This window comes from Anguilla rostrata, chromosome 4 (genome assembly GCF_018555375.3).
Source record: "Anguilla rostrata isolate EN2019 chromosome 4, ASM1855537v3, whole genome shotgun sequence".
Lineage (NCBI taxonomy): Eukaryota > Metazoa > Chordata > Actinopteri > Anguilliformes > Anguillidae > Anguilla > Anguilla rostrata.
Window position 1 is genome coordinate 12,269,144 of NC_057936.1, and position 23,771 is coordinate 12,292,914.

The following is a 23,771-nucleotide window of genomic DNA, read 5'->3' on the forward strand; positions in this document are numbered from 1 at the left end:
TACATAGTAATTTCTAAACTTGTTTAAAGATATGTAAATGCTTCAACTTATATTCATAATGTAACCCTGACAACAGCCCCTGGAAGCATGGGTGGAAACTAAGCAGTGCTGAAATATGGCACTCCCTTTCAGGGGTGAATTCAATGTTCATATCAGAGATGTAAATTTAGTCAAAGACAGGGAGATGCTTCTACATTGGACTGATTATGTTTTTAGTTGAGTTTAGTCCATATTCTTATTATGGAGTTTCTGTTCTTTGTTCCAACCAGATGGTTCGAGTAGCCTGGTTGTTCCTCTTTTCAAAATACATTGAACTCATGGACACGGTAAGAACAAACATACAGAATTTTCCTCACTTTGGGCTAAAACTTTGCATTGCTCAATGTTATACAGTCAGTCACTGCTGATGGCAGGTATCCCTGAAAGGTTTTTCCTGTTTTCCGATGCCTCCTGGTGTTGATAGCGAGCCCCTGTTTCCCCCAGGTTTTCTTTGTCCTGCGTAAAAAGCACAGCCAAGTCACATTCCTGCACATCTTCCACCATTCCTTCATGCCCTGGACCTGGTGGTGGGGAGTCTCCTACACACCCGGTAAGCCTCGGTCTGCCCCCCCCCGTGAGCTCTTTCTGTCACTCAGGAAACATTTGGATCTTGTTTGCTGAAATGAACACACGCCATTCTGTAATCATGACTAGAACCTGTTGCTATTCTAATGTTCTACATTTCATTACATGAGCCTGTATTGCTAGTTTTTACACGAAGAGCCACATGTCTTTTTATCCCTCTTGCTAAATGTACAGTAAGTAACGCATTATTGGTCTGTTTATATGTATTCCTTCACAAGCTATTAGACTATTTTCACAATGAGAGTTGATATGAAGTGGCTGTTGACAGTCCCTTCACTTTGGTAAGTAGACACACTGTGCCCAACAGGTGGATGCTTTTGGCCCTTCTTTCTGAGTCTACATTTCCTTCTTTATCTTCGCCTAAATTAACCGCACCGCTAAGTACATGCTGAAGAGGATAACAGGGATCCACCCCTTTTTTTAAAGTAGCTATATCTAACTTTATAACGTAGACAAATAATAAACAAAGACATCTACAGAGCTTGTAGAAAGATGCAGAGTAAAAGTATTGCTTTTCCTCAACATTATATTGACTATGAATGTGTAATTTCAAATATTTTACGGTCCGTAAACCGTGCTGTGTTTATGTCTGTCTGGGACATCAGTTACTTGGGTTACCACCTCCAACAGCACTCCTCCTGAGCCTGTAGCATGCCCATCTTTTTTCATGAATAAAATGCGTAGCCAGTTGCCAGAGTTACAGTGAAGAAATGGCTGACTTTGTTGGTAAGCGTTATCTATGATCTCGTTAGTCAGATAGAATTGTATTCTGCTAAATTATGACTTTAGCGCTTCATAGTATCTGTGTGTAGAGACAGCCATTTGCTGATGTTACCTAGTACTTGTGGTGTAGCTTAACTTAGAGCTCTTGAAATAGCAGTTGTGCAGAATGCAGATAATAAGTTAGCTAGCCTAGCTAGCTAGCATAGTAGTGGATGTTGAATTTTCCAACCCATTTCATAATGTTAGCCTAGTTGTTGTGTTGTGCAGTTGTTGAAACGAAGGTGCTTGTGGATGTTGAAGTTTCCAAACCTTTCCCAAAATGCTATTGTTGTGCTGTGTAGTGTTGTGAGAAGGTCTGTTGTGACTCATGTTTTGCTAAATTGTGACTTTAGTGCTGCATAGTATTTGAACTACGAGAAGTTTCCATCGGGATCTACTTGCGAGGCAGTGTCATGCTTTGGGTCGGGATTGCAGTTCTTCCTTGTGGACACTAGATGGGGTTTCAAATGACCTGTTGCTCCTGTAAATAACAGTAAACCTTTCACCTGGATTCCGGGTACTTTTGGTGTTCGCTCCTTTGTTTTAATGTTGATAACCTTGTCAGAACTATACCGGTAAAGCAGCCTGTGCTGTTAAGGCTACATCATTGCTACCTGTTTGGTGTTCTAATTTGGTGACTATGCCCAGGGTCAACAGGTAGAGAAGGTGATCACATTTACTTAGTTTGAGGCCTGGTTTATAATCACTATTTTTGTTCACTGTGGGGCTAAATTTCGCAAATTGATACAAAAAATGCCAGTCAAGTTCAGAAGTCAGAATTTTTAACTTTGTTTACAATGTTTTACACTGACAATCATTCTCATCGGTGGCTAACATAAATCCTCCTTGTAGTTGGGTGTCAGTGTCAGTTTCAGAATAGATTTTTGGCAGAGTAATATTTTTTCACAACATTCACTACTCATTCCTGAAGATCAACACTCCAATACCACCGGTGCAGCAGTGCGTAAAAGCTGTTCCTTTGCTAGCCGTGTAAGACACGTCCTGGGATACTTTGAGGTTTTCCATGGGTTCGGTAAGAGGGTTTGACAGCGTAAATTGATAATTGGAGCATTATTCTCTGATCATGACTTGCACCAATGACTTAATGTCCACCCACCCCCATTTTGGAGATCCTTTTATTCATGTAGAACCAGAGGCCATTATTGTGTCACCAGATTTTGAGAAGTACCGTTTGCATATTTTTAATGCTTAATAAAGTCTCGCAAGGTTGCCACACTCACTGGGGTTTCAAGTATCAAATCTTCGTCCTGTGTGAAAACGCATCACTGCAATCAAGAACACATTGTTGCCTGGACTATTTCATGTGTGCCGTTCTTTCTCTCTCTTTTTTTTTTTGCGGTTTAAATGCTCGCCGCTGCAGGTGGAATGGGGTCCTTCCACGCCATGGTCAACTCCGTGGTCCACATCATCATGTACTTCTACTACGGGCTCTCTGCCGCTGGCCCCCGCTTCCAGAAGTACCTCTGGTGGAAGAAATACATGACGGCCATTCAGCTGGTACGCCGCTTCCTTTAAACACAGGCAGTCACTGGAGGGCTCTCGCTTTCACTCGGCTCATACCAAAGGCTCATTCCAAAAATAGCACCCGTTGCCTCTGCGCGGCATGAAGATTTACTGAGGCTAATACTGTAGGTGCAGTGGTCTCCCAGGAGGCTCTCCTGAGCACATACCGCTACAGTGTGTCTGTGGCGTGTTACACAAGTAAAGCCAAATGTGCGCATTTAAGGGGGTTTGTGATATTGACTTAAAACGTTTCATGCTGATAATGATCTATGTCACAAGTCTGTGTGTAATTCTTTTAAATTGTGTTTGTGAACACAACTTGTGTAAAACTTATTTCTGATCAAGATCACATCTTTAATGGGACACTCCCACTGGAAAAAAAACAAAACAATAAATGCAGAGAATGGAGAAATAAGAATATAATCTCTCATATGGTTCCCGGTACAAAAGAAAATTAAAATGATTTAATGAACTTCTTGTTAACAAAGGCTGTGTACATTGTTTAGTAACACAACTGTGATTCCCTTTTGGAAAGGACGGTGACTGTTCTTGGATTCCGGGGGATGGTTTTAATGGCCATTTATTTTCATTGATGCACTTGGATTTGACAGATCAGAAGGCCTTGGTTTCAAATCCAAGACAGCAACTGTTAAAGACACACCCCTGGCTGTTAAGAACAGTTATCTGCCCTCTTGAACCGCAGAGATTTGAGGATTGATGTGCTAACCAGGAGCCCTTATTTGGTTTTACGATCAAATGTTTTGTATCTGTTAGGCCTTTCTGTGTTTTCTGCCCTCCTCAACTGTTAACTATTGCTACTTTTACTCTTCCCCCACAACACCCTCTCCCCCAAGGTCCAGTTTGTGCTGGTGTCCCTCCACGCCACCCAGTACTACTTCATGGAGTCGTGCAGCTTCCAGGTCCCCCTGTTCCTCCACCTCATCTGGATCTACGGTACCTTCTTCTTCATACTCTTCTCCAACTTCTGGTACCAGGCCTACACGAAGGGCAAGCGGCTACCCAAGGCGGTGGAGAAGGGGAGGCAGAACGGCACGGCCAGCGGCTCCACCCCGGTGGCCAACGGCAAGCACCAGGAGAACGGGTCTGCCCACCACGAGAACGGCAGCGCCCACAACGGGAAAGTGAAGAAAGCCTAATTCCACAGGAAACGAACACACAAAACGTATCAAAGAGAACCTCCGCGAAACACCACGGAATCCAAAGTATGTTTCGTTTTTTTTTTTTGTTTCTTTTTTTCCCGGTTGAAAAAATGTTCGTATGCACAAAACATGGGGAGATGAAATTGTCATTGGTTTCAGCAGTTGGTTTCCCCCTCTGCTTTTGTAATGGGGAATTTGAACTGTGGAGCACAATGTATGAAGAGAAGACATCAACTGAAGTAATCTTCACTGATGGTGCCATTGAACCCAGGGTCAAAACTGCCTGTGTTAGCTCCCCTTCGTCCCTTACCCCTTCGCCCTCCCTCCCCAGAGCCCCACATAACCTCTTAGGCAGGCATGACTCCCCCCTGTGGACAGAGATAAGCTTGACGTACTTGAACACATTTGTAAATAAGGTTTTCACTTGTCAGAACCGTTGGGACGGGTGTGGTTGAGACGGCCTAGATTTTCCTACTGTATGTAAGTTAATTAAATTAAATGCAACTACATTGAAATAAAAAAGACATTTTAAAATAAGTGACTGGGTCTTGCACATTTTTTAAAGCATCAATGTTCTGCCATTTTGGATAGAGCTTTGGTCAAAGTTATGTGTAACAACCACCCAAGTTGCTTTTTGATATTTCACCAAATTGTGTTATTTCCGAAAATATGTTGAATATATTTAATTTTTCTTATATATACACATTTTCTTCCCAATACTTGGTTTTTGAATATAAAACAGTATATGTGCCCAAAAAGATCTATCACAGGCAGTTTTGATCCCCATCTGGATACACTGTAGGGTCCAATATATCAATATAAAAGTAATTTTTCTGCTAACATCTTTTAATAAAAATGGTATGTCATGAAAAATGACATAGGAAATGTTGGAAAAATAATTGCACTTCGCATGTTGGTCCATCACCTTTCAATAATACCATATATAAGGTTATTTTAAAAATGATAGAAATAAGATGTCATTTCAGGTCCAGAAAATGCAAATGCCTACTTACTTATTCACTGAAACTGAAATCAATACTTGTGTGTTTTTATTTTTCATAATTTGTTTAGATCAAGGGTTAGAATTCCAGTCAGTGAAAGTGTCCATTTTGATTTTATCCACTATTAAAAATTTTGTGGTCTCTCATTTCATTCTCTTACTGTTCCTATAACATATGCAAATGATTAAGAATTCAGACACTAAACACAATTAACCACTTCCCCCTTAAGTATATATCTTGAGGTTTTAAAGGAATAGTTCCTGTTCTGGACTTCTTTTAAATTATTATTTTAGTGTATGTTTTAAGTTGGCCCGAACAGTTTTCATGTGTGATGAAGAAACTGCTGTTCAGGTAACTCCAAAGCAGCTTCTGCAGCAAGTACAGCCCAGAGGTTGTACATGTGTAATGACCTTTCAGAAATTACATGTAACCTGTTGGAACTATTTCCTAAGATGCATGCACCCTTAGACGACTGAGAGGAAAGGAGTAGCACGGTTTCCTGTGTCAACAGCACTGCAAGCAGCAACAGATCAACGGGGCTGGTCCGTGCTTGTGCAACTCCAACATATGAGGGAAAATGACAAAACGTTGTCACTTTCGGCAACCGCCTTTTAACAGAGCAGATCTACTGAAGACATGGGTAGTCGTCTTCGTACAGGGCAACAGCAGGCCGTCAGCTTCCCCATTCGACCTCTCAGACTCTGTTGCAACTCCTCTTCTATAAATTCAGGCATGAATAAGTACTGTTAGGCAACGTAGCCTTCATAGCCAGACATGACCGTAGCTTCAATTTCGGTTTGTAAGTTTGCCTAAAATTAGGTATGCACAGGCAGTATGGAGGCTACTGTTTAGCCAGGCCAGCTGCACCGAAACAACACTTTTGTGGTCCTAAAACTTTGGGATGAAGAGCTTGCAGCACTTCAGCCATAAATATATACCTTCATGAAATAAAGATATATTTATGTTTGTAATTGTGAATAAACTGTTGACTCAGGAAACAGAATGTCACTGTACCACCTGTATTGGAGATGGTTGAAATGTATTCCCCTTCAAAGAATTATTACATAAGTTTACTTTTTAAATATGCTTTTAAGTATATTTAAGTATATAACGTTTATTTTAAAAGTGTATTTTAAGTACTTTATAATAAGCAAAGTCTCATTAGTATCATATTTATGAACTACTTCTGAACTTTGTGTCCTACATAGGTAGAGTATTTGGGGATTTATTTCAGAGAAAGCGTACTTAAGGCATACTTTTATAAACCTAATATTTTGTAAGGGTTTTCGTGCTTTAATCCACAAATCCATCAATGCAGGTCAACAGAAACTGTACGTATCTATAATATCCTTCTTTGCACAGAAAAACTTGGGCCAATTGAAAACACACTAAAAATAGAATGATATCACAAAACTCCAGAAAGCGAACGGTTGGTATAAAATTTAGTACTCATATTTTCTTCTTGTCTTCTGGACCAGCCACCTTGGTAGGTATTTTATAAATTGTTAGGCTTCCTGTGTCTCCAAGGTCTGACAGTAAATTGTTTCAATAAACGTTGGGACAAATTGCCCCCAATTTTCTACACTTCTACACTTGAAGATTGACATATGGGAGGGGATTTTTGTACAACAAAACCACAGGCTTTTTTAACCACACCTCTAAAATGCCATAAGCAATGAAACACAGTAAAACACTGCCCTCTGCTGCTAGTCTGTCTTAGTCAGAGAGAACATCCATAGGAAGATGAACTCAGGATTTAACAACTGATCACATTTATGTGTGTCACAGCCTGAGAGTATCAAGGTGCAAAGTGGTTGAATTCTAACCAGCAGATAAGGAAATTATATAACATATATACATTTTGATGGGATGCTAAGAAAACAATAAAGAATTTGTTACCATCAAACTAAGGCACAAACTACTCATTGCGTTATATTAATTTAGGGGACATGTTTTTTCCAGAATGACTTTTGAAACTAAAAAGTCAGTTTATATTATATTCAATATATAATATTTGATATGAATGTAAGTTGTTTCCCTTTTCATTATAAAGCAAATCCCTTGCTATGAAACCAGTGATTTAGTGCAGTTATAGTTTCCAAATGAGAAATGGTCTTTGTATAAACATACATTATGGTAGTTTTGCAGAAATAAAAGACTACTGCCACACTGGCCTGGATTCAATTAATATCCCTCCTTAACTTTCGTCTAAATGCAAGTGTTTGTTTTTCTTCATTGGTGAGTTCATTCCAGTGAGCCCAACACTAGCCCTCTAGCCCTAGAATACTATACGATTTGTCACGGAAACTCAACTGTGAATGACAGAACAGGTAGGAACTGAAGGAATAGTATGTTAGATATGTGTGCTTTTTAAAAAGATGTACACAGAATTGTAAAACAAACAGAAGGTGAAATGTGCATTTTTATATAGAAAGTATTTATTGGGTGCTTCTTTCAATGTTGTTAATGGATTTTATTTTGGTTATGTTGTGAGCTGTTAAGACCCTGATGTTTTACAGTAGTTTGCTATGTGGCTCAAGAATTTTAAAATGATTTTAAGCCTAAATGGGAGGAAACAAAAGTCAGGTATCAAAGATTAGATTCAATGCATATTTAAATAAAAACAGTTTATTTAAAAAAATATTTTACGTAAAAATAGTTAGCCATATTTCACATATCAGGTTTAAAACTTGAAGGTTTTATATGCCATTTTGTCAAAATTGGTCATTATTATGGAACTATTTTTTCCAGTAAATTGCATAGCTTTTTACGTCATTCTAATTCTAAGCCTTCAATTATCCATCCCAAGACAGATTATCTGACTCTTTGTTTGACCATGCTTCCATTGCATTAAGCCGTTATTTCCTTGGTCAAAATGATTTGAAATGGTTTGCTTCATCTTTTCCTATAGCCGCTGTGATACAGCCATCAGGTAAACTTTGGAAGGAAATGATTCAATATTACTCGTCTACTATAAAGAACCAATTTTGTGTTACCTCCTACAATGGATTCAGGCCACTTCATTAGATCATTTGAAATGCCTTATGAATGGTTCTAAAAGTAAAATTAAAGCCGGTTGAATGGTACAATACACCAGGTACTGTGACCATCACCATAACTCATCTCTGGATTGGAAACTCATTCTGATGTTCATTCCAACATACGTCACAGATGGTTTGAAAATGAATCTGTTGGCCGACTGAAAGGCATTGCTAAAGATGATAGAAGAGGATCTGTCATGTTTTAAGATACAACAAGTGTTATATTGTTGTATTTTTTTCACCCAGGAGTAAAATCATACTATGTGTATTTTTCACTCTTTTTACCTCAAGTTTTCCCATTAAGTTTGAGATTAAAGAACTAGGTTAAATGTAACTCAAGAGCAATTGTGTATGAATTTACAGTTCCGACTTCTGAACAGTTCTGGCCCATTAGATTAAAGTTGACACTTCATTCATTGAAATGCAAATTTAATGAGATGCATTAGGGACTTTTAAGGTGAACTACATTTATATGTCTGAACATAGCTATGATTGGCTCCAGTTTGTTTCCTCTTTTCTCCAGAGGAAGGAAACTACTCTTCTAACCCCGAGTAGTCGACAGCACATTTTGAGGAGACAATAAGCTTGTGTGTATCTGTAGTAGTTAATGATACAGAATCAGGGGAAAGGCCCCTGGCTCTGATAAGTGACCAAGGCCTCAATGTAGGTGGGGCCTCGGGTGGGTGGTAACCGCTAATGGAAAACTCAGAGAAGGGTATCAGTCACACCATTCAGATGTCACTATTTTCTCAGCATGGACACTTGAGACCGTTAACACATATGTAGAGAAGTTTAGACATTTAGTTGACATTCCTAAACATGTAACCTCCATTCAATGCCCCTCCAGCCTCTGCAGTGCTTGCCTTCTCACTAGCCAGACAAGGCAGCTGAAGTTGCATATATTAGGCCCATTTCTCTGGGAGGCCAGGCTCGGCAGCAGGAGACGGTCATGCACGAGGGGGACACCTGCACTCAGAAGCCTATTCACTCCACAGGGGACAGTTCTTCAACATCTCACACAGGTAGGCAAAGGTCTGCACAGGACTATTTTAGTCAACTAGCAGGGCTCCAGTCTGAATATGAAACCATGATCTTTGGGTGGTATAATATCACAAATGACCTGCGCATGTAAATCTTGTTGCTCCAATATCAATATAGCAACACCCACACAATCACCTGATGTGAAGTTATTTGGGTAAGATTAAAATTTGAGGGGGGGGAGGGGGGGTGTCTTAATTGTTCTGGGGTGTGGGACTGTGTTTTGTTTCCCTAAAATTGACAGTCTGGTCCATGTTTTGCGGGGGGTGGCAGAGAGATTGTGAGTTAGCTACTGCAAAAGCAAAGCAAGAAGGAAGTCTAGAGCCCATGTCATCCTCATAAAGACCTGTAAAGTAAGGAGACCCAAAACATTCCGATTTGTCATAGTTACTTTATTTTTGCGTTAATTTGTAAGTATTATGTTTATATGTCCTCCAAAGACCCAGCAATTAATTTTTGTCCCCTGTAGGGGACATGCGGCTCTGGTGTTAATCTCAAGAACCATATGCTACTATTCAGAAATTCACACTACAAGGGACATTCAATGAATTATGCTTTTGAAAATATTTTCCCTCCAACATATTTTTGTCATCCAAGACGCTTGTATTATGTCAGAAAAAATATGAAAATGCTTTTCTCCCGATTCTCAGGAGGATATTACCTGCAAATCAAATCAAATCCCCCTGAACACAGTGCTGTAGGGCTATGTTGTGTGCATACTGGTGTTAAATATGTCATTCCCATGTACTATTTAAAAGTTGTGCTATTTTTGTCACCAATCTTTTTGCTAAAAGCTAAAAAAAAAAAGAAGAAACTATCACCTAACTCCTAACTGGTTGAGGCGCTGAGTTGAGGGGTAAATTAAAGTAAAGCTTGGAACATTCATAAGGTTTGACACACATACTGTGAAAAATTAAAGTTGTATGGTGTGTGTTGGAGTTTTGCGAGTGTTGCAAGCTTTACTTTACTGTTTTTTCTCAAGCCAACGTTCCCCTGTAACCACTGGCTTCTTCAAACCACACCAGAAATTTTTACTTTTACCACATGATTTAGTGCTGGTTTCCCTTTCCTCCTTTTACTGCCGTGTATGCTTTGTATGCGACTGAAATATATGAAAATGGTATAACTTCAGTTCGCATTTTTGTGAGCGTTTTGTATCTGAAAGTCTACTAGCAGATGACACACATTGGTAATTTAGCTAAAACAGTGCAGTGCTGTGTTTTTGGCAGTGCATGAATGCATTCCAGCAGCTTGTTTCCAATATCATTGGACTAAAATATGCCGAGTATGCCGGCGGTAAACAAGACGCCTATTCTGCTGCGTTATGGGATAGAAATTGGAGGCAGTGACAATTTGGGCGTCTTCAGCCAGAGCAACATGCCCACCTCACCCAGTGGTAAGGAGCAAGGGGGGGGGGGGAGGAGGGGGGGGGGGTCAATGCATTCTGACACAAAGGCACAACAGATAGGTGCATGTAACACGTGTTCAGAGTGCAAACAGGACAATCCAGCAGCAATGATGTCAATCACGACAAAACGGCTCCACCTTTTTCAGTCAGGGTTATTTCTTTGTCACTGCCTCCAATTTTTGGACGCTTTTAGTTAAATACTATTTATCTGTATTTTATATTGAGGACTTGTTATATGCCATCCAACTTATTTGTTTGTAATTGTTTTGGGTCCAGGCATTAGTACACTGGTTCCAGAAGGATGCTTATCCCTTATGAGGAAGTTCAAAATATGTTAAAGCTAAAACCTAAATGGTGGCTCTGTCACATATTTTTGTTTCTCAGTTTTTTATTTATTTACATGTTGTCTTGTACTCTGAGACAACATGAATGACTTCAGCTGGCTCAGGGAAATGATTTAATTAGCCTTTTCTCTGTAACATGTATTTCTAGTGATGGGAACCATATCCTCACCCAGACAAGGTACAGATGCCCAGCCTGTATCACCGACAGCAGGTACAGTAAATTATTCTCTCTCTCTCTCTCTCTCTCTCTCTCTCTCAAGATATATGCATTAAAAACAGAGCACTGAAAATTCCTCTGTCTCCCCTTGTTTCCTCAGCTGTCCTTCCCCAGCCGAAAAGCACTCTAGAGGCCTTGGAACAGCGAATGACCAAGTACAAGGAGGCTTACGCTCAGGCTAGAGCCAATGGGGATGACCGCAAGGCCAGAATGCACGAGCGCATAGCCAAGGTCAGAGGCTAAAGGTTACAGGTCAAGGCTATAACAGATCTTGGACCTGTGAGATTATCTCACCCCCTGACCCCTGACCTCTCAATACTGTCTCTCCAACAGCAATACCAAGGTGCCATCCGAGCTCACGAAGCCGGGAGAGCCGTAAACCTGGAAGAGCTACCTGTCCCCCCTGGTAAAGTGCAAAAGCACCACCTGGTGCTAATCAGATACAAATTTATCAAATTGTTCATGTTTATTATGAATAATCTTCCTACCAGTTATTTCAGTTGTGGTTAATTTAATGGGGGATGGTGTTGTCCATGGGCTCAACATGTTAATGTCAGGAAATCGGTCTAATTCATTCTGTAAGTTTAAAAGAGAAGTTTGGAAGTATAATATGGGATCCTTGAAGAGCAAGGTTTTTTTCTTGCATATCTCTCAGGAAAAATGGATAGATCCACATATTGCTCCTCAAATGTCCTGACAGACCATTCCTAGTTGATTGTCACTATTTATTGGTTGTATACTGCAGGCTTTCCTCCAATCCATGGGCAGGAGAGGGAGAGAAGTGAACAGGACTTTTCTGGAATGTTAGACGCTGCCAACAAATTGGCTATGGAAGAGGGCAAAGGGGATGAAGATAAGGAACAGTTACATGTGGTGGGTCATTTTCATGACTTCCGCATCATACCAGAGACAGTCAACCTGTTAATCACCCGTGCATTTTTTTACTGTCACAGCTTAAGGTCAAATGTTTAAGTATTCATGAGCAGACATATAAATATTCATGCCGAATGACTTTGCTTCTGATTGATTAAGTGTGGAAACAATTCTGCATATATTTCTGATATATATAAGAATCAAACAACCATCTTACGTTATGTCTTATTACATAATGCATGTTCTTAAAAACCCATGTTCAGCCAAATGCTTAGTTTTCATTAAACTAATTTCCCATCATACCCTGTTTCTCATTTTTCCCCTTCAGAAGAAGCCATCGGTCAAACAAAAGCCCAGGAAGCCGATGATTGCAGTGTGTCCTATAGCACATGACAGCGCTCAGTCAGCAAAGCAGTCCTGCATGGCCATCCCATGCCAATCAGACACAAAGCACAGCCGGGGGGAAGGACTGTCTTCCCAAGGTCAGGCCTGCTCCCTGAAAATATAAAGCACATGGGGCAGTGGCAGTTGTCTCGGTGCAGTACAGTGTAGTACAGAGCAGGTATCTTTGACAACCTAATTTGGCATTATCCGTCAGTCCACAAGTCGTATGAATTTGTGACTTATCAGATTTTTCAAAATTTATTCATTTGGCAGTATTGTGCCTTTCCCCGGTGAATATATGGCTTCACATTCTTCACTTTGAGAGAATGCTAAATTGGGTGTGAGTCACAGTCACTGTTTGCATGACTGCAGTAACCTTGCCAGACTAAATAACTCAGATTATTTCATGTTGACACACTTTTTACATGACCGACAAATAGTGTGGCCAGCTAGTAGTGTAACTGAGCTAGCTCTCAGAATAATTGTTCTGCTTAATGCCAACATGCTGCTTGGATACTAACGTAAATATGCATACAATAAAATTGTTTATTCTTAACACATGCCCACTAAGTTCCCTTATGGACTATAGTCTCACTACAATTTTTGGATACCATTCTCCATTGACTTGCAAGCCAACATCATGATCTTGTGATATGTCCACCATCTTTGATATGACCCTGTCTTGTGAGTGGCAGAAATGGATGCCCATTAACGACACTTCCTCCTGGTTCCTCAGCCCATCAGCAGCTTGACTTTGTGGATGGCCACAGGAAGCAGACCGTGAAGGTGGGAGTGCAGGCCAAGCAGAAGGATGACCTGGAGCAGGACAGGCATTGCATACACACTGTCAGTGGGAATATCGCTGATGTCACAAAGGAGGCTCTGTCATTGGTCAGATATCACCAGGGGTTGGGGAAGCAATAATGAATGGAGCCCTGTTCGAGAATGTAATGTTTCTTTAAGCATTTCTTGGTCTCTTTTTCCAGGTGCCATTTCTTCCCACAGATGAAGATGATGATTTTGTCATGATTAATCATACTGACGTCCAAATCTCTCAGAGGGCTGACCAGGTATATTCTCAGCTGTCCACGCTGCTGAAGGAACAGTATGAGGTGGGAGCCAAATCACTGAGCTATTTGACTAAAGTTCTTATATTTTGAAATATCCCATTAAGTGAGTTACATCGAGTAAGGCAGAAAGAACTTGATCGTGAAATCCTGTGAGCCAATCATGAATTTTCTGTTTCCACTTCCAGAAATGTGCAAATTATTCCAGGCAGTTCTCCCATCTAGGAAACATCACAGAGACCATAAAGTGAGTATGAAACTTTAGGACATAATAGTTGGCTGAACATAAACTGAAAAAAGTGGGTAAGGAACTGGGCTTGTAACCGAAAGGTCGCAGGTTCGATTCCCGGGTAGGACACTGCCGTTGTACCCTTAAGCAAGGTACTTAACCGAAATTGCTTCAGTATATATCCAGCTGTATAAATGGATACAATGTAAAAATGCTGTGTAAAAGTTGTGTAAGTCGCTCTGGATAAGAGTGTCTGCTAAATGCCTGTAATGTAATGTAAGGGTTGAGAGTTTTGTTATTGACCATAATAAAGAGATGGTGGCCAGTCATAACCTGAATTCCTAATTTTCACTGAATGTGAATGTGTAGCAACAATGTTGTGTGCCAAAACAGCCAAACAGCACAGCAGTAGATTTTGGTGGTAGCTTTGAAGTAGAGTACTTCACTGTATCCCTACTGCTGTGTGATGCACACTTCACACAAATTGTTTAGTTACTTCACAGCATCTGATGAACCACCAGCATTCTTCACACATCTCTTGTACTTTTTCAAGTGTGCTTTGGCATTGCATTGAAGTGGTTTGGAGTTTTAAGGATAATTGTCAATAGTAACGCCTCTCCAGTGTGCGACTATATTTTGCATTTGTCTGTCTGCAAATAAGCGTTAACTGTATTAGAGGAGAACATGAGCTATAATATTAGTGAATACTGTCTCTGTGATTGTTTCTCCTCTCAGGTTTGAGAAAATGGCGGAGAGCTGTAAGAAAAACATGGAGACCCTGGAGCAGTCACAGGCACAGGGGCGGGACCCCCCAAAACACTGCTTTGAGAAGAGGACCTACAGGATCACCAGGTGGCCATGAGAGATTTGACAATTATTTTTATCTTTTATCTCCCACTGTGAAGGAGCAACATTCCTTCTCCTCTAGTCATCTTCTCCTCCCTCTAAAATCACCGGTATGTGCCTTTACATTTATAATCTAGCCATTCCTTACACTATGGCACAGAGATACAGATAGGTATAATAAATCCTTTACCATAACACTGATGTTCCCTGCATTCTTTCCCTTCACTCAAAAAGCAAACAAAAACACCTAAAGAGGGCAATAAAATTACTGCCTGTTTGCCTACTGCAGGATCTTTCCAGAACTCAGCAGCACGGAGTTGGTGGTGACCATTGTGAAAGGGATGAATCTTCCAGCCCCTCAAGGTTCTGCAACACTTCTGCAACAGAAACAGGCTACATGCTTTTTTCGACTAAAGGCTGAGCCTAAATATTGCTTTATCAGTTGATTCCGGGCCATGACATTAAATGACCTTGACCAGGAGTGCATAGCAGTGGAATATGATAGGGAATTTGGGGGGGGGGGGGGGGGGGGGTTAATATGACAAGGTTTCTGCCACATATGCCCGATTCACTGTGTTCATATGTTCGGGGGCTTCTTAAGTCAGGGGGGCTCCATGCTTTGTCAACTTTGCTCTGAGATGACAAAACAAAACATGCTCTGCTGTTCCTGTTTAGGTCTGTCAGCTCAACAGCTTAATGCCTTTGTCAAATTTGAGTTCCCATACCCCAGCTCTGTGAGTACTTATACCTAAACTAAAACTTTTTTATGAGAACCGAAGCTTATTCCTTTTTTAATAGCCAAAAATGTAAAGGTAAGAGTGTAAAAGTTGTGTTTAATTGATCTCTCAAAGTTATATTATTTGCATATTTGTTCATTGGATGCCCTGATCCAGGAAAGCTTTCATTAATTTCTCTTAGCCTATGCTCCATTTGCTCATTTCCCAGCAGTATGATTAGTGAAGTAATCTAGACCTACATTTCTACACTTTCTTCTGCCATATTTTAAGAAAATAGTTGCATACAGAGCACTTACACTTGTGTCAAATAACCTACACATATTCAATCACATTCAGTGTAAATTAATGCTCCGGTATATCCCCATAGGAACAACCCCAAAGCCATAAAACCACAGCCATCCAGAAAACCAGCAGTCCAGGTGTGTGCACCAATGGTAAGATCCATGTGGTCAACTGCACAAGGCGACTGTGAGGTACTTGTGTGACAGGTACGCCCTGCTCCTTGTCTTTCTGACCAGAGTTCAATCAGAGCTTCACACTGACCATCAACAGGAACCACAGGGGCCTCCGGAGGGTCATCCAGTCCAAGGGACTCAAACTGGAGGTGGTGCACAAAGGGTGAGTAGCCAAAAAAATATGTCCTGGCCGTGCTCCACACACTCTCAATGCTCCATCTGTCTAGAAGAATGCTAAATGTTTTCTCCATACCCCACAGGACAGACAATGAGGGGGAAAACTAATTTACTGGTTGTGTGTGTGTGTGTGTGTGTGTGTAACTGAAAAGCCAAAATTTTGTCCCAACAGTGCAATGTTTGTTAACTGAGTTGATCTGGCTTTCTGCCAGGTGACCTTGTAACATTCCATGTTCTCAAGGAATTCTGCTGGGTGGGGCACAGAATTTAGCTTTTGGGAGTAGAAGTGTTGTGGTGTGACCCTAGTTTGTATAATTTGTTGAATGTTTTAGTAATACCGATATTAAGTGTGGGTCTTGAGGACGCATTCTGGCAGGATAGTTTTGGTGGCAGCCCCTGTAGTTTTTAAATTCATACTGATAATTAGTAAAATGTTTGTTTTAACTCTACTGCTACAGTTCTATTTCCATTACTTTCCCCTCTACAACACCTACCTAGAGCTCAGTGCTAACTACCATGGTTCACATCTGCGTAGAAAGAAAACATCAAATCCAGAACAGTAAAGCCATTTAGTTTGAATTCAAACTGTGCAAAACTATTGTTTAATGTTTTTTTTTTTTTTTGGAAGCGTAAACACAGCAACAACAGATTTTACTCCATTTTAAGTATGTCACATGTCCAAGTCAAACCCTGACAAAATGGCGTCTTGACCGACAGGGGCTTCTTGAGGAGAGACAAGCCTGTGGGCTGTGCACTCCTGAAGTTGGGCAAACTGGAGACGGAGAGCGAAATGCGAGACATAATTGAGGTAAGAGACTGAGCATGAATATACAAAGCCTGGCCAGGGTTCAATTTCATTTGGTAAGAAATGTTTTCATCGATATGAGATTTGTGCAGTAATTGGTGCCTAACTGCATACAGCTTACATGCATCCCCCTTAATTGGCTCATTACTCTCCTCTTGTGGGTGTTTAATGCTTTTGATGTCCTGCTACAGTCTGGCTCTGGCTCATGCGAGTGAGATTTCTGGGAATGTGGCAGCCGAAAATGTTTGTTTTTTCAGATCACTGAGGGGCGGAAGACCACGGGGGGGCGTCTGGAGGTTCGAGTGCGGCTACGAGAGCCGTTGAGTGCACAGGACCTGCAGACCACCACAGAGCACTGGCTGGTCCTAGAGCAACCCCAGGTACTGGTTCGGTAGTTCAGTCTCCCGCAGTTCAGTTTTTTTTTTTTAAACTTAAAAAAAAAACTTTTCTGGCCTAATGTTCCTCTTTTTTTCATAGGTTCTATAAATGACTTTTTGAAAGGTGTCTCGCAAGGTACAGTACAGCATGACCCATTTATTTTCCTTCATTTTGTAAATGTACACCATTTATAATGGCATGAGGAACAGCAGTACTGATTTTAAGTGGACCCTTTCAGATGGAAGGACGCCTGGTCACTCAAAAACAGTAATAGGAAAGTAACAGGAGACTTGGAGGACTCACTGAATGTTAATGCTGTTGGAGCTGCCCTGGTTCTTGCATTGGGACATAATGTGTAATGAATGCATCCCCTCATTGTGCCTGTACATAGAAAGATGCTCATATATAGTTCACAACTCTATGAAAAGGTGTCTCCCTGACATTTTGAAAGCAGGTCAAGAGAGCATGCGTTACATTTTATTGTTCCATTAAGCACTTACCTGTACATTCCAAAACAAATTCCCATGAATACCTTACTACATTGCTATGTATGGTATTTTTGTGTATCATTTATTTCCTACAGTATATTCAGCTGAAATGATACGAAATATACTAAAACTCATATGTTCAACTGAAATGTAATGCTGTCTTAGTATTAGGCAATGTAAATGTATGAACCTGAACCATTGTAAGTGAACACAACATTTTTACGATGTTTACTTGCCAAACTGGCAAAATGAAAGCACTGGCTGAAAAATGTATGCCTATAAGTACATGTTAGTGTAACACACTCTGATGGACTACGGTTGTAATTTTGCTCTAGTTCTAGTGTTGTTTTCTCACCATGTTTAAAGCACTTTTGAATGTGGCTTTGGATAAAAGCATTTGCCAAATTACTAAATTGTGATCTTCTATACTTTCCTCTCTCATTTTCCTCTCAGTCATCACCTCCTCTACCCATTTCTACAGTCTCTGCATGCTGCATTCTCCATAACTCTCTGCCTCCATCCTCGCCACCAGTGTCACTACCTTCTGTATCACTGGGCCTTCATTGCGATATTGTACTTTTGTATCCTGCAAGTAACACAATGTCTCCACTTTTGCCCTGGATAAGAGCGTCTGCTAAGTCAATGCAATGTAATGTAAGTTTTTTTCCACACCACTGAGCAGCTCAACAACTTGTTATATTCTAGCCTATTTACTGTATAATAACCCTATTTGCAGTTGCCTTGTCTTTTATGAGTCACAATTTAAACCAATATAACGAAATGATAATCTGCACTGGATGGGTTCTGTCTGTTTTGTGTAGCGTAGCCAACACTACTGAAGACGCTGCCAGATGTCAGTGAAATGGATTAATGTGCTAAACTGGGATGAAATGCTGCAATATTTTGATGTGGAAAGCTGCCCGTAAGCTACCTGTTAAACTAAACTATTTGGACATTTAATGACTAATTCTCATCTAAATTTACCCTTCATGGAAATTTCTAATGAACTACTCTTTTCAAATATAATATTTTAAAGCTGAATGGTTTTCCTTTTACTTATATAATGAAGTAAAATGTTTCTGTTTGAATCATTTATTTTAAATATGTAACAATCACAGTAACGATCTACAATGGGACTGAGACGGACTTAATATTTGTGGTCTCAGAAGAAATTTAATCAGCAGCGAGAATGACTCATGAGTCATGGAAAATGTAATAACAACAAAATGTAATAAACATCAATATAGCGTCTGCCAATATTTCTTCCTTTTTTATCAGTCAGTCGGACTTCTGTAAAACCTGTTATGTGTCATTCTAATTTAGCGAGCCAGAATACACTTTCAGCCGAATATTTTATCTTACAGTGTGCCTCTCTAATTCCAGTTGTCAGTTGTAAACTGTCAGCAAGGTGCTTGACGACATTGCAAATGAATGGATTGTCGCTTTGTAAACACCAGTTGCGCTGCTTGTTCACAGGCAAGACATCAAAAGCTTACGACGATTCTCACCGTTGTTACTGTTCTCTTCTATCCCTACGCCAAATACAAATTTGGATTTAATTTATATTAACACTTATATTAATCTTGTAAGGCACTCATTGCCTTACATCCAACTCTGATTTTGTCATCTTTAAGGGAGATTTTGCACACGTGTAGGCATAGCTCAGTTTGTGGCTGACCGAAGAACATGTGTGATCTCCCTTGAATGCACATCCAAGCCTGTAAACAAACACAGCTGGTCTGTAGGAATGACGCAGCCCAGCAGACTGTGGGTGTAGGTTTATAGAACAGCGAGAGATTAGCAATCAGCTCAGTGCATCTGCATCGTCTTGGCCAGCACAGATCCACAAGTCCAGCCAAAACCAGAGGTGACCTCACCTCCCACATGTTGTCTGCAGAGTAACCCACACACACCACACCTGCACAAGAGGCCTGTCTGCATTACATTAACTCGGTTTCTACTGCACAAACTGCACATATTGCAGTTAAAGATACTTGTTTTTTTTTTATCATTACTATCATTCTGGCCATTTCCGGACCAGGCAACTAACTGCCATTTGTTTTCGTGATATACGATATGACACAGCATATTTTACCTCTTACTCAAAATGAAAGCCATTCAGAGCAGATTTTTATAAGATTTATTTTACAGATACAACAGCGTTCAATAAAGAACACGGTTTTTATTGACATGTTTGTAGTGTACACTGAAGGAACTTTTTTTGGCTTAAAACATTGATTTTGTCCCTTTTTAATTGATTGTTATGTTTGAGGAAAATTTATTTGAATCCAGTTAGTTCCATGACAATTTCTGTCTTGTAGAAACGGATACTTCTGTTAAGTTGCTCCGAGTTTTAATGGAGGAGAAAAACACTGTCAAAAAAAAAGAATGTTCATAACGAGACTTTACCACACAAAGCTTCTCAGGGGGGTTCTGTGTGGAAAGAAACAGAAAGTGCTGGATTTTAAGAGGTGGAAGTCTCAGTAGAATCTCCTGTCTGACTAGAGTCACTTCAATGCCTCCTGTGTGAAGAGAATCTCAAAATGAAAAAAAATAATAATAATCTGAACTTCTGCACAAAAAGGCAAACTTGATATAAATAAAGCATACGTAAATAATGTAGAGCTGAGCGTTTATGAATAATGAAGATTCTGAAATCACAGTCTTCTGTAATAGCACATTCTGGTTAAGAAGCCCTTGCTCTTAACATTATGAAAGCTTCCCAAATACTGGGATCACTTGCCCACCACCAAAAAGCAGCAGAACAGTGATGCTGTAACAATGAAAGGACCGCTTTTCACTATTGTGCGTCTATATCTGGGGACCAAATATTCATAGCTATCCTATAGTCGAAGATGAACATATGGCTTGCATATAGTAGTCCTCAGCACTTTCTACATCCTTGCACATTCCAGAGAACCTCGTGATACATTCTTGTCCCCTTATAAATGCTATCGCTACTAAGATGACCTTGAGTTTTCTCAAGTCAATATAAAGCATATGAAATGATTCGTTTAAGAAATACTTCCCTTCCCTGACAAGTTTTTTTTCTCAAGAATTGCAATATATCTCCCAGTATATATACACACCTTGAGATGCTTTTGATTCAAGGAAGTTCTTTTAAGAAAACACTTAGGAATATCTTACAAATTATGATTTTTGCGATTTTTTTTTAGCATAATGTACAGGCTCTCCACCCAGCTGCTTCTAGTAAATAAAATCAGTGTTCCTGAAAACAACAGCCTTTTGTAACTGCAGCCATAAAGACTAGCTCTATTAATGAGTTAAGCATTCTGTAACAGAGACTTGTTTCTGGGCTTCAAAACCAACAATGTATTTTAAAATGTGTTCTGCCCCTTTTGCGAATAGAGGGTATGCACTGACATCACTTTCCCACCGGAATATGCCCCCGCAGACTGAGTGGCAAAACATGCTGCGACATGGCTGCCTTTAGTAGAGGAAACTGCAAAACCGGGAGTAAAACAAACGATTATCTGCTTAAATGAAAGGCAGTTGGACTCAACAGTGATCCTTACAACTTACCAAAGAACCAGTGGTCTATGGACATTCAACAAGAAATCGGAGATATCTTTTTACAGACTGCCGAAAGCTAAAGAAAAGAGAAGCAAATGGATCGCTGCAATTCACAGAAACAACAGGAATCCAGGCACGGAAACGTGGATTTGCGGTTGTTATTTTGTGTCAGAAACGTTGGATTTTTGGGTAAAATCGCACAACAGCTTTTTCCCATTTTAGATGTGTTTTTTTGTGTTTTCGCGGCATTCAAGCTGAACGCTAACGCTGCCACTCACTTCCACGTATTGTGACGTCATGTGCATACCCTCTATAGCAAATAGCTTAGCTGTTTATGTTGATGCATTCCGGAGTGCTGGCAGTATCCAGGGCACTCAAGTCCTCAGCACTCAAGTACGCTCTCACTGTACACGCTGGCAAATTCTGTGCCCTGGATACTGCCAGCACTTGTTTTTGAAACAGGGTTGTCTGTTAAATCACAACTGGTTTTATGAGCACAAAAAGATCCAGTTAAATAACTAAAGACATAAGTGATATTTTGGTGTTTGGAAGAGGTTGTCTGAAAGACAGCTTCCTTGCTGATGTCTATTCTCACCAGGCTTCTGAGGGTGCACCCCTTTTTGCCTGGGAGGGAGACCTTAGTAATTAACACCCCGAAAACAACTCTATGCTGCGCATTGGTCACACCAACTCACTTAATCACCTCCTTCTTCCCTCCACATGTTGTGGCTCAGGATCCATGCATTTCAATGCATTGTCAGTATCTCCATTTTAAATTTGATTCATCATTTCAGTTGAAGCGTAAGTGCTAAAACCAGTTCCCTGGTTGACAGCGTATTTTCAATACTGCTCTTGTGTAAAATGAAATGAAAAGCTAAGTTATAAAATGAGTCTAGAGGCTGATGCACCCAGAGGAAGACCACTTAACGTGGAGGGGGGGAGGGGCGCCCTGGGAGGGGCAGTCCTGCTGCTTTACCACATCCTGTTAGAGCTCATGCTAACCAACCCGCTCTACATGCAGCACAGTGCACTACCTCACAATCATCAGTTTAGAGCAGTTGCTGCACACATCCAATGATCCTTATGAGAACGCACTGATCAACCTGGCACTAGGACCTGCCGACTCGTCCGGGTGATTAAAAGGCTGCTGGATCGACGTCTGCTCTGAACTGATACGTGTGAATGAAGCGTCACTTCTGTCTCTTCAAAGTGGGTCGCAGTTTCTAAGAGCTCCATCGCTGTTCGCCCCAAAGGGACCTGTCCACACATTCCAGACCAGAGCTTTCCAAAAGTAAAGCAATAAACCATCATCTGCTCAAAATAAATAATATAAAAAAAACACCTGAAGCAGCAGTTAAGACACAACTGACCGGTATCTTCACCGTCGCAACAGGACCCACTGGCTGGTGACTTTCCACACAGAGGAGGTCCTTGTAATCGTACCCTCTGTCCTGATGTACATCGTACTGCTCGCGTCTTGACTGGCTCAGCGCAAGATGTCCGCCGGAGCAGCTGCGCTCTCTTCTTGCACGGAGTAAAGCGTTGAGTGATCGTTTAATAAAGCTACGAGGTGAGACTGGAGGCCAGAAGAACCGCGCTTCTTTAGGAATCCCAGCCCAGGCACTGAGCACAAGCGTGCGAATCGCTCGACCGTCTCCTCCTCCCCCCACCCCACGTCCACGATTAGCCCCTCCCTCTGAACTGGAAGCAGTCCCCCCAGTTGCGGCAGAACGACTCTCGGCTCTCGAAGGCCCCCGGCCCGCACGGAGGTCTCACGGTCGCGGGTTTGGGGGAATCCGGCCGGCGCGTGGGTGCTACAGAGGTCTCCGGCGCGGCAGGCCCCGCCCTTGCCGAGAGCACGCCGCGCCCGCTCCTGTCCCACAGCGGCATTATGGGAAGGGACGCTGCTGCAGCGTGGAAGCCCGTGATGATGACGGAGTCCGTTGGCTGCCCAGGCCTGGAAAGTTGTTGGATATGGTGCATAGAAGATCGGACCGGAGGAGCACGTTCTCAGCACAGCTTTCAGGCTCTTGGAATTGCAGATGTTTGGGCTGGTGGGATGAGGAAGGGACGGGTAAAGAGGAAAGGGTCACGGACAGTTTCCTCCTTCAGGAGGTGACTGGATGATGGTCCACTTTTAGGAGACGGGGTGGACAGCGCTGTCCTCCTTGAGGAGACAGGTGGAAGAGACTGTCCTTTTCTATCTATGAGATGTTTTCCAGGATGTAGAAGACAAGCTCCATGACCACGGGTCCCTCGCTCAGCTGACAGGCTCCACCGTGGATTACTGGCACCAGGGCACTGTCCAGGTCCTTCATGTACTGAGGGAGCAGGGGCTGTCCATTACTCCCTGCTAAGTACCCCACCTGGAACACACAATGGGGCTGTCACGCTCACTATAAATCAGGACGGACCTCAAAGCCCTAACTGCCACAGGTTGTCGACTGATTGTGTGTGACAAAATGACAAGCAAAGCACCAAACTGGACTGTGTTGTAACTGCAGCCAAGATTCAGGGTGTTCAGCAGGTCAGTTTCCAGTCAGAATATGTAGGAGACACAAGGGATTAAAGCCAATAACTAAGCAAGTAACGTTGCAATGCTGTCCTCCCTCATATGATACACAGTACCACTGTTACGGTTCAGGTAATCAAAATACTGAAGAGTAATACCATATGCCA

General features: G+C 41.3%; 3 protein-coding genes across 10 annotated transcripts in view; 2 read left to right on the forward strand and 1 right to left on the reverse strand.

The window, feature by feature from the left end:
• elovl1b (ELOVL fatty acid elongase 1b) overlaps nt 1–5,217 on the forward strand; it is a 33,650-nt gene extending 28,433 nt beyond the window's left edge. For all 4 annotated transcript variants that reach the window (XM_064330672.1, XM_064330671.1, XM_064330674.1 and 1 more), the window contains 4 exons: nt 270–326; nt 484–589; nt 2,768–2,904; nt 3,765–5,217. In XM_064330672.1, the coding sequence (XP_064186742.1) occupies nt 270–326; nt 484–589; nt 2,768–2,904; nt 3,765–4,067 (603 nt within the window). In that variant the 3' untranslated portion in view covers nt 4,068–5,217. The remainder of the gene's footprint in view (nt 1–269; nt 327–483; nt 590–2,767; nt 2,905–3,764) is intronic.
• Nucleotides 5,218–8,694: 3,477 nt separating this feature from the next.
• Nucleotides 8,695–18,809, forward strand: LOC135252520 (coiled-coil and C2 domain-containing protein 1B-like). 4 transcript variants are annotated; one of them, XM_064330685.1, is made up of 18 exons: nt 8,695–9,134; nt 11,051–11,113; nt 11,220–11,350; nt 11,453–11,525; nt 11,865–11,992; nt 12,321–12,474; nt 13,113–13,267; nt 13,363–13,488; nt 13,632–13,690; nt 14,408–14,524; nt 14,808–14,881; nt 15,194–15,252; nt 15,623–15,674; nt 15,774–15,873; nt 16,605–16,695; nt 16,950–17,072; nt 17,170–17,205; nt 18,012–18,809. In XM_064330685.1, exons 1-17 carry the CDS (start codon nt 9,062–9,064, stop codon nt 17,176–17,178), a joined length of 1,587 nt encoding a protein of 528 aa, XP_064186755.1. In that variant the 5' UTR covers nt 8,695–9,061; the 3' UTR covers nt 17,179–17,205; nt 18,012–18,809. The 4 variants fall into 4 exon arrangements, with proteins under 4 accessions (XP_064186755.1, XP_064186754.1, XP_064186752.1 ...); XM_064330684.1 differs by lacking the exon at nt 8,695–9,134 and adding an exon at nt 9,373–10,546 and having other exon boundaries at nt 12,324–12,474; XM_064330682.1 differs by lacking the exon at nt 8,695–9,134 and adding an exon at nt 9,376–10,546 and having other exon boundaries at nt 17,309–18,809.
• An 873-nt stretch (nt 18,810–19,682) lies between these two features.
• Nucleotides 19,683–23,771, reverse strand: part of LOC135252516 (zinc finger FYVE domain-containing protein 9-like) — a 35,841-nt gene continuing 31,752 nt past the window's right edge. For both annotated transcript variants that reach the window (XM_064330676.1, XM_064330675.1), the window contains exon 20: nt 19,683–23,458. In XM_064330676.1, coding sequence (XP_064186746.1) covers nt 23,297–23,458 — 162 coding nt within the window. In that variant the 3' untranslated portion in view covers nt 19,683–23,296. The remainder of the gene's footprint in view (nt 23,459–23,771) is intronic.

Coding starts and splice junctions, on each gene's coding strand:
- LOC135252520 (XM_064330682.1), top strand. CDS start 10,429: ATGCCGAGTATGCCGGCGGTAAACAAGACGCCTATTCTGCTGCGTTAT. Junction 10,547..11,050: donor CATGCCCACCTCACCCAGTG/GTAAGGAGCAAG, acceptor ATGTATTTCTAG/TGATGGGAACCATATCCTCA. Junction 11,526..11,864: donor AGAGCTACCTGTCCCCCCTG/GTAAAGTGCAAA, acceptor TGTATACTGCAG/GCTTTCCTCCAATCCATGGG.